The sequence below is a fragment of the Lepidochelys kempii genome, chromosome 1 (assembly GCF_965140265.1).
Source record: "Lepidochelys kempii isolate rLepKem1 chromosome 1, rLepKem1.hap2, whole genome shotgun sequence".
NCBI lineage: Eukaryota > Metazoa > Chordata > Testudines > Cheloniidae > Lepidochelys > Lepidochelys kempii.
The window spans coordinates 136,176,123-136,196,882 of NC_133256.1; the positions used below are offsets into that span (position 1 = coordinate 136,176,123).

General features: G+C 42.4%; 1 protein-coding gene across 5 annotated transcripts in view; it reads right to left on the reverse strand.

The window, feature by feature from the left end:
* Positions 1-20,760, reverse strand: part of ACE2 (angiotensin converting enzyme 2) — a 106,284-nt gene that overhangs the window by 7,011 nt on the left and 78,513 nt on the right. For 4 of the 5 annotated variants that reach the window (XM_073355720.1, XM_073355714.1, XM_073355695.1 and 1 more), the window contains 11 exons: positions 20,374-20,486; positions 19,155-19,263; positions 17,863-17,960; positions 15,666-15,835; positions 13,181-13,407; positions 12,267-12,411; positions 7,151-7,249; positions 6,227-6,349; positions 5,741-5,913; positions 5,599-5,658; positions 4,804-4,862 (listed from right to left, as the gene is read on the reverse strand). In XM_073355720.1, coding sequence (XP_073211821.1) covers positions 4,804-4,862; positions 5,599-5,658; positions 5,741-5,913; positions 6,227-6,349; positions 7,151-7,249; positions 12,267-12,411; positions 13,181-13,407; positions 15,666-15,835; positions 17,863-17,960; positions 19,155-19,263; positions 20,374-20,486 — 1,376 coding nt within the window. The remainder of the gene's footprint in view (positions 1-4,803; positions 4,863-5,598; positions 5,659-5,740; positions 5,914-6,226; positions 6,350-7,150; positions 7,250-12,266; positions 12,412-13,180; positions 13,408-15,665; positions 15,836-17,862; positions 17,961-19,154; positions 19,264-20,373; positions 20,487-20,760) is intronic. The other variant, XM_073355704.1, reaches the window with a different exon arrangement.

Consider the following 20,760-nt stretch of genomic DNA (forward strand, 5'->3'; position numbering starts at 1 on the left):
GGATTCAGCTAGAACAGAAGGAAATGCTTCTAAACTTAGACACAGTCAGTAGACCAATTGCTCGGCAAGTATAGTGTAGCACAGCTCCATTGACTTGAATCTAAATTACTTCCAGGGACAGGCCCAGTGCTCAGCAGTCAGAGGGACAGTGTTCTGATCCAAAGTCCATTGAAGCCAATGAAGTCTTTGTATTGACTTCAGTGAGTTACAGATGAGGCCCTACGGGACAATAAAGGGGGCTTAAAGCCACCATTGCCCACAAACACCTTCTTCTGAGGTGTGTTGAGCATGCAAAGATAGTACCCCAGGATCTGGTCCTTAGCATTAATAATACAGCTGTATGGATTATCTCTGCACTGGCATTCATTATTTAGCTGATACTACACACATCAGTGCCTTTACTTAAGCATTCATAGGAGTTAGCATTGTTTTCTCCTGTAGCTATCACCACAGTCCATCATGCCATTGTGTTTGTTTTTTTCTAATTTTCCTTTCATCCTTTGCCCCTTTCTACTCTGCAATATCTATTTCTCCTGCCCCAAAAGAACCAGTATATTAACAGAGTTTGATTCCACAACCATCGCTTTTCATATTTGGCAGTAGAGCTGGTTGGAAAATTTGTGTTGAAATAGTTTTCCATTGCAAAATGCTGTTTCAACTAAACTGATTTATTTTCATTAAATTGTATCATTTAGAAATTTAAAAAAAATTTTTTTGAAAATGGCAAAATGTCCTGTTTTGACATTTTCAGAACAAGGTTAATTTGTAATTCAAAAGGACTTTTTGTTTTGAAATTCACTTTATTGATATAAAAATTAAAAAAAATTAAAAAGGGTCAGAATCAAAACCACCACATTTCAGATTTAGCCAAACAAAACATTTCGATTGACTGAAAATAAATTATTTTTCAAATTTTGTTTTCCAAAAAATTTCAAATTTTGGTTTTCAGGATGAATGTTTTTGAAATCTTAAAAACTTTCCTGACCAGTTCTATTTATCAGTTCCTTTGGCTTTTTAATCATTTATCTTGTTTCTATAAAATCTATTTTATGATGTTTTCATTCATAAAAGTATTCAAACAAAGATCTCATGTGCTATTTAAGAGAAAATGTAAGTTTGGCCTCTAATTTTAGAAGGAATTTCCATTTTAAAATACACTTAGTTGTTTACAAGCTGCTGACCAAGCAGTTTGTGTTTCAGCTTTTTATGGTGTGATCACACAGAAGATGCTGACAGAGTGGTTCTGGTTAACATTTAAAAAGTAGTCAATTTTTAAAAAAGAAGAGACAGATCCTCATATTAAATGATCTATGAAATATTTTGTTTACAGTTAGGCAGAAATTAATTGAGTTTAAAAGGACTGGTCCTGGCAGTCTTTTAAATATTTTTTGTTTTATCTTTCAGACACTCTAGTAAAGTCACAGCCAGAGCAAACCTGTAAGCGTCTCTACCTGATCAACGTCACCTGAGATGTCAGTGCATTCTAAACAGATTCTTAGTGCAATAGATTTAAGTTATATATAGACTATAAGGTGAATAGAAAGCTGGCTAGATCGTCAGGCTCAACAGGTAGTGATCAATGGCTCCATGTCTAGTTGGCAGCCGGTATCAAGCAGAGTGCCCCGAGGGTCGGTCCTGGGACTAGTTTTGTTTAATATCTTCATTAATGATCTGGAGGATGGTGTAAATTGCACCCTCAGCAAGTTTGCAGATGACACTAAATTGGGAGGAGTGGTAGATACATTGGAGGGTAGGGATAAGATACAGAGGGACCTAGACAAATTAGAGGATTGGGCCAAAAGAAATCTGATGAGGTTCAAGAAGGACAAGTGCAGAGTCCTGCACTTAGGCGGAAGAATCCCATGCACCGCTACAGACTAGGGGCCGAGTGGCTAGGCAGCAGTTCTGCAGAAAAGGACCTAGGGGTTATGGTGGACGAGAAGCTGGATATGAGTCAACCGTGTGCCCTTGTTGCCAAGAAGGCTAACAGCATTTTGGGCTGTATAAGTAGGAGCATTGCCAGCAGATCGGGGGATGTGATCATTCTCCTCTATTCGGCATTGGTGAGGCCTCATCTGGAGTACTGTGTCCAGTTTTGGGCTCCACACTACAAGAAGGATGTGGATAAATTGGAAAGAGTCCAGCGGAGGGCAACAAAAATGATTACGGGGCTGGAGACATGACTTATGAGGAGAGGCTGAGGGAACTGGGATTATTTAGTCTGCAGAAGAGAAGAATGAGGGGGGATTTGATAGCTGCTTTCAACTACCTGAAAAGGGGTTCCAAAGAGGATGGATCTAGACTGTTCTCAGTGGTGGTAGTTGATAGAACAAGGAGCAATGGCCTCAAGTTGCAGTGGGGGAGGTTTAGTAGGAAAAACTTTTTCCCTCGGAGGGTGGTGAAACACTGGAATGCGTTACCTAGGGAGGTGGTGGAATCTCCTTCCTTAGAGGTTTTTAAGGCCCGGCTTGACAAAGCCCTGGCTGGGATGATTTAGTTGGGGATTGGTCCTGCTTTGAGCAGGGGCTTGGACTAGATGACCTCCTGAGGTCCCTTCCAACCCTGATATTCTATAATTCTATATGTGCTGTTCCAAGCATGCTGCTTCTTTAACATAAGCTATAGTAAACAGACAGTGAAAATTTAACATAAGCTGTGAAAACAGACAGACAATTTACTTTTTACGCAAAACCGACTGTGCCTCAATTAACTTTTTTTTAAATTAACATAACTGGAAGGGAATGCCTCAATCTTTCCTGGACTTTTACCAACACCAGTCTGTCAGGCGTAATACAATATAGCTGTTGCTGTATTTAGAAAGGATTCAGAAGTCAGGTTTGTCAGGAGAGAAGAGCTTTCACACTGTACAACAGCTCAGACTAAGGCTGTTCATGCTTCTAGAACTATTGAGCCAGACCCTCGGCTAGTGTAAGTCAGTGTAGCTCCATTGACTTCAACAGAGCTACAGTAAATTACACTGGCTGCAGGACTGGACCATGTAGTACACAAGGGACATGGCTAAAGGCTTAACCGAGGCATTAGCATGGGGCCTGAAGCTGTGCTCAGTGACATAAAGCAGTGATGTCACTGGCTTTGATGGGCACAGGAGTAGGCCCATAGTCACTCCCAGGATCACATTACACTATCTCCATTGCACAGTCAGTCCCTGACTTGACACAGGATGCCTGCTCTGACAGCTGTGACCATGAGATGGTCTAATACAGGCAGTTTGCTATGTACTTAGCCCCACTTTTAAGCACCTGTAAGATACTGTGAAGTTGTTCCTTGCTCAGAAAAAATGTACATTACTTCACGTCTGAATCAGAGGGGCCCTTTCCCTCAGCGTTCTTGACTGCTACAAATCAGCACTTCTTAGGCCAGATTCACTTGTACACCCGCTAGCTAATTTGTGCTGCTCTGGTGATGCAAATCAGTGGTAAACCCAGCATAGCCAACCAGTTAAACTGGAATTTGGGCTGCTTTGCAATGTCTGGGCAGTACAAAGCAGCTGAAGTGTATTGCTGAATGTGTCTCATTATGAGCTGCAGCAAGTCCTATGTAGGCATCTTCCCAACATGCCTACACACTAGTTAACACGTGTTACCAAGATCCCTTGCTGAACTACAAGGTTTCAGAATTATTTACTTGTATAGAAGGAGTGTCAGAGCAGAAATGTAGTTAGTGGACAGTGTTTATGCAATGTGCTTGTTTTGCAGCTTGGGACCATATCTTACAGTCATTCAAATTAAGTGCTGTAAATGAGATTGTTTTACAACCACTCAATTGCACGATACAAGAACATGATGACAAAAGCCAGGCATAAAATGGTGTTAAGTTAACCATTAACTATAATGGCTAATAAATGTGTTGTAATATGGAGCCTTTTAGTGGTGTTGCTATCACCACTGAATGACATCTAACTCAACTCAGGGGGACAGGAAGCAAAAAAAGTTTACGAGGGCTTGCATAAAAGAGAGTGACAGAACGGAAAGAGTATGGGTTTGTGTGAGAAAAAATAACACATTTGTGTAACCTTCCTAGACCAATAGGTTCCCACACCTAGGTGTGAATTTCAAATTTGAGTGTTTGGATACATAAGCAAAAAGCACTTGCCTGATGAGCCAATTTTACCTGGAAAAATGCTCATGCTTTGACAGCAATGATAATGGGGGAGGGATAGCTCAGTGGTTTGAGCATTGGCCTGCTAAACCCAGGGTTGTGAGCTCAATCCTTGAGGGGGCCATTTAGGGATCTGGGGCAAAAATTGGGGATTGGTCCTGCTTTGAGCAGGGGGTTGGACTAGATGACCTCCTGAGGTTCCTTCTAACCCTGATATTCTATAAACCTTTCACAGGAAGGAAGGGTCTGTGCACTGTGCCATTGAGAGTAACATGAAGAAGGAAATCTAGAATAAGGAGCAAATCCACAACCAAATACCCAGCCTTGGCAGATCAGCTGAGTTAGCAGTGAGCCTGTCCTCCAGCACGATGTTGAGGGAAGTACCATCTTTTGCCTACTAGCTACTGCACTCCAGAAAAATAATAGTAAGGACATTTGGGCATCTGAGCTAGGAGCATGGGCAGGAGGAGGCTGTGAGGAGGTTTGTAGGATTTATCAGTGCCTGGAAAGATGACATCAAATATGCAAACAAATTGCTAGAAAGAGCAGTCATATTGTTTGTAACAGAGAGCATCCAACACCTCCTGTATAGAATTCAGCTAGATATTTCTATGTTGATCTGTGATTTGTTAAACAAAACATGACATAGTAACAGAATGAATACACTAATCTGGATTTACTCACTGCACTGTTCCCAAGTGCTGATTTCAGACTGATCCTCACTTTGATTGCATTGAGAGAATCTGATTTAAAAAGAAAAAAAGCACTGCATCACAACTGCAAAGTCTTTTCCATAAAGCTGCTGTATAGCCAAGTGAGATGATGAGGTGATTTTGTTTTACTGATAGTTTTTACCCTCCCCAGGCTAATGAAGGTATCAGATACAACACTGTTCTCAGCCACTAGGATATGCTGCATTCTCCCATACTGACTGTGGCTACAGGTGTGTGTCTCACACGTGCTTCAGCATTTGATGTAGTGGTGCTGGGCTGAATAAAGCATTTTACTACTACTCTCACTTCTTGGGCACCCTCTTTGTTGTGGCCAGTAATGGAGAGCCAGGGAGAGATGGCATTTAACATTCCAAACTGGCTTGTCCATCCTGAGCCTGATTGCCATTCCAGCTCTGATGACAGAGAGTCTAGATGAGTTCTCACCAGCCCGGCAGATGTGAAGCATGCTCAGTAGGCTCAAGCAAGGGTTATAATTGAAGATCTGAAACTGATCAGTACCTACAAACCCAAACCACTATTCTCCCTTCATTCTGATCATCCGTCCTGAGTTTTTAGCACTGCCAATGTAAAAAGGCTTTTTAAAGTGACTTTTGTCAATAATTCATTATCAGGGTCAAGTGCTCAGTTTCTGGGAATTAGATGAAGCTGTGACAGGCAGTTGATGGCCACCGTGGTCCCTGAGTATCCTGACTCTCCAGCTTTGGGAGTGATGAAGTCAATGAACTTTTGCATGAGCAACTCTTACTGATGGGTCCCAGGGCCATAGACGTTGCCTGTTGCCTCTCCCAACTGCCAGATTCAACAACTGTGGAAAGAAAAAGGGGGCATGGGTTGAGGAGAAATTGTATTGTCAAGCATTCTGAATTACATATAAAACCATTACGTACATGGAGTCCAGAGTGCATTCCAGCCAACAGATCTGCCACTATTGTTCTTTATCAGCCACTGATGTAAGGGTTCAAAGTAGTGGAGCAAGGGTTTTGCATTCATCTTCTGTTCTCCTGTTATACTTTCTAGTGCCTGGGTCCAGGGCTGTGATCTCCCCAAGACAAGCATGTCCCTGGGTATTGAAGGATCAATAATTATTGCTAGGTTCCATCTGTGCACAGATTATATGTACACACTCATATGAATGCAAATAAATTCCCTTCTCATTGATAGGAGACTAAACCCCTATGGGTCAGATCCTCAGCTGGTATAAGTCTGCATAACTCCACTGGAATTAGCCGAGGAAACAGACTTTAATGTCGAGCCAAGTTTATCCCTGGTGTAACCCCATTGGCTTCAGTAACTTAAGTGGCTTTACAGCCAGGATGAATTTGGCCCAGTTATATTCAATCTCCTTTTATATAACAAATTGTGTGTTTTGTTACCGCAGTTTGTGACCAGCTGCCGTGGAATTAGTAATGTCACATGTGTAAAGAGGACCTGTATGGTTAGCAGCCTTGCAAAGTGCCTCCTGAAACTGGAACTGATAAATGGTCCTTGTGTAATATCTAAAAGAAAAGAGAAAAAAGAACAAAAGCCATACTTTGTGTTACCCAGCTCACACTGGAGCAGCAAATAGCCTTGCCCTTTGGAATGGACTGCAATTTAGATTAACGCTCCTGCGGTGACCCTGGGCACTTTGGAGAGAAAGACAAAACACTAATGACGAGCTGGGCCAAACATCCTGATAATGTTCAAATGCCAAAATCATAAGAGCTAAGATGTGCTCTCCGTTACAATGGGCCCTAGCTGGAGTAAGTGAAGTTACAGAGACTCTGATTCTCCACTCTAGCTGAGCACAGCTGGGATCATTTGGATGGAGGAGCCCCAGGGAGCCAGCTGCAGCTCTCTGAGTCAGGGCTGTACAGGGACATCCCTAATGTATGTCACTGGCACTAGCGTCTGATCCTTCAGGGTCCTGCTCCCCTGGTTCTTTAGGCACCTGAATCCAGTGAAGGACTTCCAGCGTTCTCCCTCCTTCCCCTTATGGTGAGGATCAGAGAGGCAGCTGGCATAGGAAACAACAGAGCCATCTCCACCAACATTACAGCAGCAGAAAGTTCCTCTGCACAGCAAGAAATTGCTTCTGGGCATCTCCTGTCGCATTACGCCGTGCGAGAATCCGGCCCTAACAAGTCTGCGGGTCTGATCCAATGCCCATTGAAGTCACTGGAAAGATTCCCATTGACTTCCGGAGGCCTTAGGCCAGGGCTTAACCAAAAGAAGAATTTGGCCTTAACACTCTGAATGAAGTATTTGAGCAAGCCGCTGCTTGTCATCTAGGAGTTAAATGATGATGATAAAGATACCTTATGAAAGAGTAATCATTGGCTACATGGAACAGAGCAGCTGGGTCACAGTATGTTTCATCGTGAGGCAGTGGTTCAACCACACCCACTACTTCTCGCCTGTGGGTAGGGGAAGAAAAAATTAGAGGCATTCCCATTACTAGTTCTTGAGAAAAATATAGACTGACCTTTCCACATGGCAGCTGCTGTTTGTAGCAGTCATCACTGCTGGCATCTCCCTTACCTTCCAAACACGGACATAACAAAGCTAAATAAACTAGGCTCCTAAACTGCTATTGGGCTGTCCATGGAACTACTGTGCATGGGACTATTGGACCTAAACATTTAACCCTGACTGGAAACTCAAATGTAAGAAGTGAGTGAAAATGTCACAATAATCTAGAACTTTGTGCCAGTTTGAAAATTAACCATGGTAAACAGGTTTTTTTATGATAAATGTTATGAATAAATGCAAGAAAACCAGGCAGGTCAACTAGACTCGTCCAAACAAAAAGAGGTGACTGATATCATTCAAGGACTGTTGAAATGATGCTTTGTAACAACAAGAAGAGGTGTCGTCTGAAATTAATGAACTAAAATTGGTGTGGTGGATATTAGGACTAATTGATGGACAAAATAAAGAGGGAATGAACTATGCCACTCACTTGTCCCCTTTGGGGGTTCCTTAAAAAAAGACTTTGAAAAAAAATTCATCTCCTTTTCCACCTTGTATCCCAGTTGGTCTCATCTGCTCATCTTCCCTAACCCCATGATAAAAGGAGCTGACCAGGCTGAAAGACTTTCTTCCTGAGAGGAAGGCCACTAGGCCTTGCTCTTGTTCAAAGAACTTTGTTTTTCACTTTTCAGAGTAACAGCCATGTTAGTCTGTATTCGCAAAAAGAAAAGGAGTACTTGTGGCACCTTAGAGACTAACCAATTTATTTGAGCATAAGCTTTCGTGAGCTACAGCTCATGATGCATCCGATGAAGTGAGCTGTAGCTCACGAAAGCTTATGCTCAAATAAATTGGTTAGTCTCTAAGGTGCCACAAGTACTCCTTTTCTTTTTGTTTTTCACTTGTGAGTCCTGGAAATCATATCATGACATCCAGGCCTCAGCCCATCAGTGGGGATACCTAATTGCCAGCATTGAAAAGGCACATAAGATCCTGTTCTGTTCCACTCCTCTTGTGTTTCTTTCCCCATCTCCCCCTTCCTCCTATCCTATCTCAATTTTTCATCAAATCCTGAAATCAACTGCATTGCATCAGCACAGTGGGATGAGATGACCACAATTCTGTCCTGTTTAAGGAGAAAAGACCCAACCAGATTATGCCCCACGGTCCAAGCAACAGGTGCCCTGATTGGCCTGCCAGCCAAAGCATCCATTCGTGACTCACCAGCCTTCCAGTGTTCCAAAGACATCAACAAAAGCCATATTTCCCTCACCCTTTCTATCCCATCTCTCCTCCACCTTGTGTCTCTGTGTTTGTTAGAAACAGGAGGCATTTTACCCAACAGGACTGAAAGTGAAATTAACCCTTTCCTTTTCATCAAAGTAAGTTTGTTCTCCAAATAGAAGAAACTGATATTTTGCCTCCAAATGGAGAGAAACTTTAAAGGTTTAAGTTAATTTTACATACTACTCTATTTCATTTTCAATATAAGTACTTGCTTTAATTTATTGTTCTTCCATCTGTTTCAGCTTTAGAATGAATGCTTTTGGGTGTTTGCTAAGGAACTGAGTAAAACCAAGGCCTCCGTAGAAGAAAACTCCAAACCTAAGTATCTATGTTTTAATGTTGGATTGTGAAAGAGTTTATAACATTGCTAACTTTTTTTACCTTTGAAATCAATACAACAGAACTCACAGTGATGTCAATGGTGGCACGGCTTCAAAATGAATAGCAGGATATGGCCCTTTGACATAAAAGATTAAAAATCAAAGGATTTATGTTAAGATGGGGTAGGAAAGGTAAAATCATTGTTGTAAAATATTCCACAATCAATTGGCTTCACACTCCGCTTGTCATCGGTCTGATGCATAGCCCATTGAACCAAAGACACCATGATGAGGTGTCAACCCCATGCAAGGCCTGAATAGAGAGAAGGCCTAATTAACCTTGTGACAGGCTGCAGCTGGGGGAGAGTCAGCATTGAAAAGGTCTAATTGATGATGAAACCCAGCTGGGCAAGGGGGCAGGCTAAACTGCTATAAAACCAGGAAGGAGAAAGTAAGGAGGGTTGTAGTTAGAGAAGGTTGACAGTCACCTTTTGGGCTTAGAGAGGGAAAGGAGGAAACTGGGGGTGAATTGAAGCCCTGGGATCCAGGCCTTGAGGGAAGGGCATATCCAGAGAAGGGTGGAAAAGGAGCATGATAGGGATGAAGTAGAGGAAGTATCCCAGAGAAACAGCAGCAAGGTTTTGGACAGTGCAGAATTTGGCTGCTGGTTGTAGGGTCCCTGGGCTGGAAACTGGTGTAATGGGCAGGCCTGGGTTCCCCTACCAGCCACTGGGGAAGTGGCACAGAGTGGGCAGTGGAGCAGAAGACAGCCTAGGATAGTCATCCAATGGGACTTGGATCTCCCAGGAGAGGAGGATTATAGTGATCTGACCAGAGAGCCAAGCCATGAAAAAGGAATACCCTGAGCAATAAAGAGGGAGTAATCTGATGAGGGAGAGGGAAAGAGAAAGAGAGACACCCTGGGGTGTGAAACTAAAGGAGGTGGTGTCAAAGAAGGCATGAGCTAATCCCCAGATGGGCCACAAGGAGGCACCACAGCAGTGAGCAGCAAACCCTGTGATGAATGTGGGCATAATAAGCATCCCTGAGACAAGTGGAGTGAGAAACTATGCATGTCGGTCACCTCTGAGATGAGGGGAGTGTGAGGGATAGTGCATAAAAGTCACCACTGATACAAGGGAAAAGTGAGGGGCCACAGCAGCTGTAGAAGAAGTAAAGGGACTATGGAGCTGCTGCATATGGAGGCCTTTTTTGGAGAAGGCCAGTATACCCTCCTGAAATGGATGTAGAGTTTTTGCTCCTGTTTAAGGGGAATGAAAAGCAATCATGGGGCTCCAGGCACTGCTTCTGCAGAACCAGCAGAGACAGGGGGAGGCCCAGTTATAACTGCAGGGGTATTTAATGAAGCTAGCAGAAAAGCGGAAATCTTTATTTAAGATCCTATGGGGAAAAGTGAGCCAGGGCTGAAGAGGCTGGGAACAGAAAAAATGCTCAGAGGCCTGGTCAAGAGTGTGTATTACACTGCAGGCAGTGGGGACAGTTGAAAAGGAAATGTCCCTGTGTGTATCAGGACAAGGAGTCTTGCCTGGAAAGGAGGGATGCAGAAAAGCCCCAAAGAGTGCCATCTCCTGAAGGAGTAGGAAAAGGAGGGATCTGTTTTGTCTGTGGGAAATGGGAGCAAGTGCAGAGGCACTGTCTTCACACAAAGAGAAACTAGCAGGAAAAGAGCAAACGATCGAGAAAGGAATGGAAGGATGAGCCAGAGGCCCATAGAAAGTGCACAACGGTAGTCGAGAGGACCTAGAGGGTGAGGAGAGATTGGAGGGAAGAAAGAATCTGCCAAAGATAAAGTTAAAGGATACAAGGACAAACACGGAGAGTAACCAGAATGCAGTGGGAACTCAGACCCCGGGAGAAAGAGAGCTGAGGGAGTCTGCAGAGCCAGGGCAAAAGCTACAAGAGAGGCTGGCAGCTGCAGAGTAAGCCTTGCAAGTGGCTTCGCAAGATTTAGAATTCCAGAGGGAAAAGTTTCAGGACACCATGGAGGAGAAGGGTAGATTGCTCCTTATGGTGGGCAATCTGGAGCAGAAGCAAGGTAACTAGCTCCAACAACTCCAAGGGGAAAGGCATCCATACCCCCCAGGGTTACAGACTGGAGTGGGAGGGTATGTGATGGGTATCTGCCCCACACAAGGCCTGAGTAGAGAGAAAGGACCAATTAACCCTGTGACAGGCTGCACCTGGGAGAGAGTCAGGGCTGATTGATGAAGCCCAGCTGGGCAAGGGGCAGGCTAAGCTGCTATAAAGTATACAGTAAAGTAGATTCAAAGTAGAGCGTAAGAGGGAGGCTGCAGTAGAGAAAGCAGATAGTCACTTTCTGGGCTTAGAGAAGGAAAGGAGGAACCTGGGGGAGAATAGAAGCTCTGAGATCTGGGCCCTGAGGAAAGGGCACAAACCCAAAGGAGACTGACAGAAGCAAAGTGGGAAGCAGCCCAGGGAAAGAGCAGCAAGGTTTTGGACAGTGCCGACCTTGGCCACTGGTTGTAGGATCCCTGCCTGGAACCGAGACTAGTGGGCAAGCCCGGGTTCCCTCCTAGCCACTGGGGAAGTAGCACAGACAGGGCAGTGGAGCAGAAGATGGCCTAGGACAGCCATCATGGAACTTTGATACCCCAGAAGAGGAGGACTATAGTGACCTGGGCGAAGGGCCAAGCCAGGAAGAGGGGGCACCTGGAGTGGTGAAAAGGGAGTAACCTGACTGCAGAGGGCAAGTGCGAGTGATACCATGGGGAGAGAAACCAAAGGAGAGGGCATCAGACTGGTCATGAGATAATCCGCAGAAGGAAGTGCCACAGCGGTGAGTTGTGAACACTGTGACAGACACCCATTACACTGAATGGGCTTGGGAGCAGGTCCCAGAAAGTGCATTAGTGATATTGAGCAACATCCCATGAGGTAAGTGAATATCATTATTATCTCCATTTTACACATGGGGTAAGTGTGAAACACTGAGAAGTTAAAAGGTCTGTGACAGAGATGGAATTAGAAAGCAGGTCTCTTGCCTGCTGTGCCTTTGGAGTGGAGAAATATAGCTCCTTTTTTTCCTCACGAATAGCTGATTTCCCAAACTGTACCATGGAGAAAGACCTCTTTCAGCATACCTAAATCTCTGAAACTGCAGACATTTAGTCCATACAGGTGTATGAAGACCAAGAACATCATCTACCAGTGGATAGCATTTCAGTGCCTCTGCGACAGAGCTGTTTACTTTTGCTAACTAATTTGGCATTCCCCTCCACTTCCCTGGCGCCTTTGGTACTCCTGAAAATGAAAACTGAACGATCCCTGAAACCCTCTTCCCCAAAAGTTCTTCTTCCTGTTTCCCCACACTTACTTCATCTCCCACCACTTCTTCATCCATTCACCTTTTGGAATGTCACCTCTAAATACCATCCATCGCCACTTCTCTAGCATGTAAGTAAAAGGCATTGTTCCAACAATAGTGAGGGCTTGTTTGAGTAGGAAGTTGATATCCGTTTCTGAAAAAAGAGCACAATGTAACTGTTAAGGTGATGATGAATACATGACCAGGCTACTAATGTTGCTTCCTTCACCATACATAGCTAATGAGTACATCTGCTTAGAAAATTTTAGTGAAACACAAACACACAAACCCAAAGAAACCCAGGAAGATATTGTTATGCAAATTTGGACTTTTTTTCCTCTTTTTGCTCCAATTCTACTTTCTAAACATTCATAATCCCTGTGGCTTTTGTTGCAACATTATTTTGTTGTATTTATTTAGTTGAGATGGCCCTGGGCTCAAGAGTTTGGATCCAAATCCTAATCTGCATTTCCCCAAATTTTGGAGGATTTTGGATTGAGGGATTTGATTTAGGCTCATCTTCATCATGTAATAATCAACTGGACAAGCCAGACAAATTTAGCTGTGAAGAAGAAGTTGGACAAAGAGCCCTTTACATTTTGATATAGATTTGCATAGCTTTATGCAAACAAAGTACAAGGATCACCACTAATCTTACTGTGCTGTGAAGATTTCCTCAATAATTATTCAATTCTGAAGTTAGTGAAGAACTACCAGTTTACTTCTAAATTCTTGCAGTAGCATCAAATGAGTGGTGCATTACAAATAAGTGCTTCCCGGTTCATGAAGTCATTTTGGAAATGAACATACTGTGATATGTAACTGAGCTGTAATTCTCAAAAGCATCTAAGTCACTCACTCGTCTTACAGACTTACTCATCCTCTGCTACAAAATATGGCATGAATACATTTTTATTAGTTACCGTTGTCTTCCTGAAAAGTAGATTCTAGAAGGTCAAGTGATTTCAAATGTTTTGGAGTAGCTGCAGACAGTGACATGATTTCTCCTACTGCTTCATGAAATCCTTCGTTAGCGCCACTTCTCAGCAGGAAAGAGAGGTTGGAATATGCCATATCATACTCTATATGCCCCATCTCATGATGTGCTGTCAAGAAGTCATCCATACTCACTTTAGTGCACATCTTGATCCTGCATTCCAATGCAAAGCATTTAAAATTAAATAAAGATACTGGCAGAGGTATACCATTTGCTTGGTACTGGATGCTGTAGTTGTGGCTGCAAAACACCTTAAATAACTCACTTACTAACCCCCTGGTGTATTTCATGTTTATCGTTTTCTAAAACATTCGCCTTTTGGTCTGTTCTATGTTTGATCCCTGCCTAAAGGTGATTTTGGGGGAAAGTTTTAAGTAAAATTCCTTTGGCTATTATTGAACTCTGCAGAGGTAAAATGAATGTTGCCAGGCATTTTGTATGCAGCCATTTTTTACTACGCTGAAAGCTGGCACATTAACAGTGCTTATTAAGGAGAATCTCTGCCAAGTTTACATAATTGGTTGAATAATTAATACAGTAAGAAATTAACAAATATTGGCGACTGCATATAGAACTCTTTTTAGCCTGAGTATTTATAAATGTACAGATGCACGTTGAACATATTCATTTTTTGTCAATATGCATTATTAACACTTCTGCTGCTACATGGAGATTTACGGCTTTATTGCACCCTTATGACTAGCTGGACTGTGCAAACTGCATACAGCCCAGAGTAAGGTGTGGTGCAGAGTTAGATCAACACTGAGGGAGCTCCAGGAGGGTTTGTGCCTTAGAGGAAAGGTAGCTTATCTCTGAAGTTAAAGGACATGGCCAAGTCACAGAAAGTTGGTTTTAGAACCAAAATCTTTACACCCAGGTTTCCTTTCTCTGCTAAGCCTCTGTATAATCCATTTGAACACAGCGCCTTCCAAGCAAATTAATTACCCTTTCTGTGTCTCTATTCCCTGCTGTGGATGGTACTTTGTACCCACCTACGGCAGCAGTTTTCTATCTCTTGATCTCAGAACACTTTATAGAGACGCATAAGCACCATTTGCCACAATTTACAGTTGGGGTAGCTAAGACACGATTTGCCCGGGGACCATTATGATATGTGAATAAGACATAGGGCGTAACAGGCAAGAGACCTGCTTTCTAATTGCCTCTCTGCCAGACTCTGTCATTTCACTCTGGTGTTTGTTACCCCATGTGTGAAATGGAGATGTTGATTTCTGCTCACCTCATGTGGGTGTTGAGGCCTCACTATGTAATGTTTATGAAGTGGCAGTTAAGGACAAAGTACATACAGCACATAGTGACATACATGTGCTAAATTATGAAAGCATGTGATGAGCTGAATATATCATGAATCTTGGATCACCTCCCCTGGACTCTGCTCACTAATCCATCTCACCCAAAGCTACTCCTGACATTTCACACCTTCATACAACTGCTATTTCATAAAACCCCACCAGACAAATTGTTCTTTCCCCTCAAATGTGCCTTCCCTTCACTGTCACCAAATTACATTGGTAGATGGTCCAGGACTGGAAATTTTCACACCTAGATCAATGACTGATATCTGGTGACCCACCACTGGTCCAATTCTCTCCTTGCAGGCTATTGGTAACTACCATTGATTTCAAGGGAAGATGCAACCTGCTCCAATGGGTCTCATTATAGATAAATCCACATTCTCGCTGAATATGAAGCAGATACATGGGGAACAAATTTTCACTGATTTGCATCCCACGTGGTCCCCGTGAAGTTAATAGGCTAAGCACTGTCCTTTTTTGATAATTGTGTTAAAGTCCCACAACACAGTTGTTCTATCACTAACTTATATGAACACACTCCTCTGTTTAACAGAAGAGAGTAGCCCATTGATTTTACAGAAAAATGTTACAAAATCCAGTTTAGATTCCCCTAACCACCCTAAATCCCCCTGCCAAAAATATTAGAGAAGTAAGCAAAAGATAAAATTAAAATAGCAGTTTTCCCTGGTGCACTTGACTAGATATCAAAGAATCATAGAAATGTAAGGCTGGAAGGGACCTCAAGAGTTCATCCGGTCTAGCTCCCTGTGCTGAGGCAGGACCAAGTATACCTAGATCATCCCTGACAAGTGTTTGTCTAATCTCGTTTTAGAAACCTCCAGTGACTGGGATTCCACAACCTCCCTGGGTAACCTATGCTAGTACTTAACCACACTTACAGTTAGAAAGTTTTTTCCTCTTATCTAACCTAAATCCCTCTTGCTACAAACTAAGCCAGTTACTACTTGTCCTCCCCTCATTGGACATGGAGAACTAGAGATCACTGCCCTCTTCATAGCAACCTTTTACATCTTTGAAGAGAAATGTGAAGATTCTATGAGTACCCATAGGAAAGAATTACAATTGTTACAGTACCTATAATCCTTTTTTCCCATATCCCAAGCTGTCGGATGGCAAACAACCTTTCTGCCATCGTTAGGCTCTGTAATCATAGAGTTGTTCCAGAAGCCTTCAGTCATTTCATAGAGGCCAACAGAGATGAAAAAATCCTCAGCAGCCTTAAATATTTTTGTTGCATCCCAATTCTGAAACAAACAATGATATTCACTGATAATATTAGCCAATCATTCTATAGCTAGATATTTCTCACAGTCCAGTAGAACAGATTCTCGTCTGAAAAGTGATTCTGAAAAACAGCATCACAGTCCCCATACTTATTGTATCTCAGTGACTTCAAACCAAAGTCTTACAGTTTGCAAGTAAGTTGGTAGCTTACTGCCAGCCCTGAAAACTCATTACAGGAGCTGAGTCAAGCTGACTTATGGATCACCATCAATAATCAGGTTTCCGCAGTCAAAGCTAGCCTATTCATAATGTATGAACCAGAACAGAAAAGCATTAACAGGAGTGAAAAGCAGTAAAATCTTAGTTCTGTCAGTAATGTACACAGATATAGGGTCCGATTCTCCCCTCTCAGTGGTGTAAGTCTGGAGTAACTTGTTGAAGGCAGTGGAGTGGCAGTGTTGTAAAACCAGTGTGAAAGGGAAATTGGATCTGTAACTCAGAATACAAACAGACAGCAGAGCTGAGTAAAAATGGGTTCAATTTTAGTCATTTATCTGATCATAACTGTACTTGAAAGTTAGTTTAAAAACCTTCATTTGAATTTCATTCTGCAATTTTACTTATTCTAAATAGGGGGAGCTCTTTATTGGCCTATGAGTATGGCAGCCATAAAGTCAGAGGCTTTAAAATTAGGGGAGTAGGATAGTCCAGTGAGGGTGTTAGCCTGAGACACAGATGCTCTGGATTCAATTCCCTTCTCTGCTATAGACATCCTGGGTGACATTGGGCAAGTCACTTAAGGCTTGTCTACATGGGGGTGGGTGTGTGTGTGGAAAGCTCACAGGAGCTGGCGTGCACTAGCTCTTCCACACTAATTTCCAGTGTGGATACTCTTACTACGTTCTAAGAGTGCCTTTGTGCACATTAGCTTAATGCACTTTGCAAGTGTACTAAGCTAAGCCAGAGGGCACTCTTAGGCCATGTCTACACAACAAAGTTAAGTCGACATATTTATGTAAGTCGACATCGAGCCTCCAAATTAAGCAAATCGATCTTGCATGTTCACACCACCCTCATTGTGTTGGTGCAGTGCGTCCTCACTAGCAGTGTGCAGTAAGAGTGTCCACCTGGGGAGTTAGTGAAGACTTGTAAATTCACAACTTCACAATTTACTGCACACTAGGCTTCACTGTGTAGATAAGCCCCTAGTCTCCCTGTGCCTAAATTCCCCACCTGTAAAATGCGGATAACAGAACTTCCCTACCTTACCAGGAGTGTCGTAAGAATAAATCCATTAAAGATTGGGTTCAGGTACTCTGGCAATGGGACCATATTAGTGGAGCTTCTTATCCAAGAAGTGGGTATATTTAGGATAAATAGTTAAATGTTAAATACTAAGCTCTCCTGATTGTAGATTTGCCTGAATTTCATTCATTTTACAAAAACAAACATTTGACTAAACATCACAGAACATTATTATTGTTACGCCTCGAGGCCCCAACCAGGTTCAGGGCCTTATTGTGCTAGGCACTGTATAACACATAAAAGACAGTCACTGTCCTTACACCTTACAATCTAAAGATGCAAGACTGGCAGAGCTGGGAAAAAGGATACAACATACAAGCAGATTGATCAGGGCAATTGTCTTGTTAGTGCAATGATTTCTTGGGTGGGATTTTATTTACTGGGATTTTTATACACAAAACATGGAACAGATGCAGAAGCGGGAAAGGGAGTTGGAACTGAGACTAGACAGTGGAAGAGGATGGGGAGAGGGGGACAGAGGGAGGGGAATAGAATAGTGAGGGAGAGGGGAACAGATGGGAAGTGAATGGATAAACACAGGGGAAGAGTAAAGGAAACAATAAAAGGGAGTGTAGGAAATAATTCTGTGCCTGAAGCATGACTATACCTAAGACCAGCCCTGGTTTCCAGGGGGATGGCTGAAGTATTCTATTTAATAAACTACCTAAAAACATCATTTAAAGAACCATGAGAATAGCAGCAAAACCATATTTGCAGCTTGACATCTCACTTGAAGTCTTACCTTTTTAACCATTTCAGAAGTTACATCAATGTTTGGTTTGTCTGGATAGGGGACTGTCAAGGCATACAAATTAGTCCAAAATCTACCCCACATGTCACCTTCAACAGAGAAGGGAAAGTTACAAATTAATTAAATAGTATACTATCTACCATGCTCAAAGTCATCACCAGATTGTTGGGTTTGTATCATAACAGGTGTAAGGATTTTCACACATGTAAGCTAGGACCTGATGCAAAGCCCATTGGAATTAATGGGAGTCCTTACATTAATGTTAATGGGCTTTGCATCAGGCACGTTATTATTTATTATTATTATGTTAGCTCCTAGGAACCCCAGTCATGGATCAAGGCCTCATTGTACTAGATGCTGTACAAAGACAGAACACAATGGTCCCTGTTCCAAGAGCTTAAAATCTAAGTGTGAGACAACAGATGGATAGACATAGACAGGATATATTTAATATAATGATACCACAAGTAGAAAATTTTAGAAAATATATATATATATAAAAAAGTTTTATTTGCCATACCAAAATTATTTCAACCTCAAAGGTGCTAATTTCTTCAATGAAAAACACCATCATTCCCTGAGATAAACTACCTCTTACCATACAGCTTCAGGACCATTTCAAATTGAAACAACTGAGCATCCACTGCATTTCTATGTGTAATACTACAATTGATTATTTTCATTAACTGACATTCACATATGGCTAAATGTATACATTACATTAATGCAACATAGAAGTGGCACAGTTAAAATAAGAATGTCACGGTTAAGGTCAAGATTTTCAAAAAATGTGCCTAAAATCTTCTCCCTAAATAAGAATTTAGTAGTTTAGCTTTAGATACCCATTTCTGAGAATCTTGACCTAATTTCCTTTAATGACGTTAAATTGGCTACATTACATCGTGCCATTTTGGGGAGGCAATATGGTCTAATGGAAAGGGCACTGGATTGGAAGATAGGGGACCTGGGTTCTATTCCTACCTCTGCCTCTCACCAGCTGTATGAGCTTTGGAAAATTGCTTCAACTCTCTATGCCTCTGTTTCCCCTCCCACTCTTTCTCTGTCTTGTCTTTCTAGACTGTAACCTCTGCAGGGCAGGCACTGTCTCTTTCACTGTGTGTTTGCACAGCACCTACTGGAATGGGACCCAAAATTATATCAAGAATCTGGATTCACGTGCAGTTTAATGTCTTAATATTTATGTCTTAAATGGCACTGTCCTGCTCCCACAGCAGTAAGTGTCTACGAAATCAAGCTTCTATAATACAGATGTTTTTTCATACCGAGTAAATGAGCAGGAAGACATCCTGTTGAACTGATGCGGTCTGAGCCATAGACATTCTCCAGCCTGTACCTCACATAAGCATGTAGCTCCCGATATAAAGGTTTTATCTAAAAAAACGGGGATAGATCACAGAGCCATTAATTTGTCTAAGCCACCATCTAGAAATGCAGAGCCTCTAAGATTCAACCAACTGGATACTGTTTATTGTATTATCATGCACCTGTCCAATGTTCTAGGTGTATGTACACATTGTCATGTGGATACATTCTGAAATTTGCAATCCACTTGTTGTTGTTTGTCATCTTGTCCCACAATATTGATATCAGGCAATTCAAGAATGAATTTTGTGACTTTTACGGGGTCCGTTGTAAAGACCATCCTGACCTCATTGTGGTACTGGGGTGTTCCCAGAGGAAATGGCTGGCTAACAGGACCCTGGCAACCATATTCCCACCATTAAGTTGCATATGAGAGCTTGGAGACAAAATGCTACTGCAATCCAGCTTCCCCTCAGTAAGGCCCTAATAGCACTGCACAGGTGTAAGGGAGGGAGGCATGTCTATCCCTAAGCCATGGAATAGCTATGGAGCCATTCAATGGATGTCACTACAGTCCCCTGGCAGAATGCTCTCCTGTGAGGTTTCACACAGCCCCCACACAGGAGAAGGATGTAAGAAGCTGCATAGCATGTAGTCACACCCCTCATTCTCCTACCTCCTGCTCACTGCTGTACCTTTTGCAGTAAAAATGCACTGGTTCCACAGCAAAGGGTACCTTCTATGGTTGTGATGGAGGAAGCTAAATTTTCCCCTAAAAGACTAGATAAATATATAGGCTTTGTAACAAATTCAGGCCCTGTTGGAGCAAGGGGAGAAGGGAATTCCAGAAAAGAGTCCAGGTTCATATGAAACCTGCAAGTTCCATTTGAGCTTGCCCCAGGTTTGCTTTGAAGTCTTAAGTTCGTGAGAATGTGAAACTCCAGGTAAAACTGAAAGGACTGTGAGAGCAATAAATGGTATGAACAAAACCCCTGATTATGGTTTGTGGAGCCTACATTACCCAAGGCCAGTGGGCTAGGCAGAGTTGTACTATTTCCCCATGGTACAGCTGTTTAAGTCACAAAACTTTCACAAATTACAAACCAGTGTAGAAATGACAAAATGAAACTTCAGAACAGTGGTTAAGAAAACTTCCACAACTTGACACTGAATCACTACCTGCTCAAATGTCGTTTCCACATCTTCAATCAGCTGATTACGGCTGTAGGCATATTCTGGGGAATTATCTACTTCATAATTTCCTCTCCAGTAATCTCCATAGTCAGAATACTCTGCAAAACAAAAGCATGATCTTACTGAGACCAGAGTCCAGCCTGAAATTTAAACAATCTCTCCCTGTAAGGGAAGAGATGAAGTTACTAGTATTGGAACTGAAGGCATGAGTGTGTCCTCTGAGATGGTGGGAGGGAGGAAGCCACCCCATGGAAAAGCTCTGTTCCACTGCAGTTTAGATAGCCCAAGTCTCCAGGGACAGCAGAAACAGAAATTGCAGGAACTGTTTGAAGGACTGTTTGTGATTCATACTCATCAGAGAGGAAGAATAAA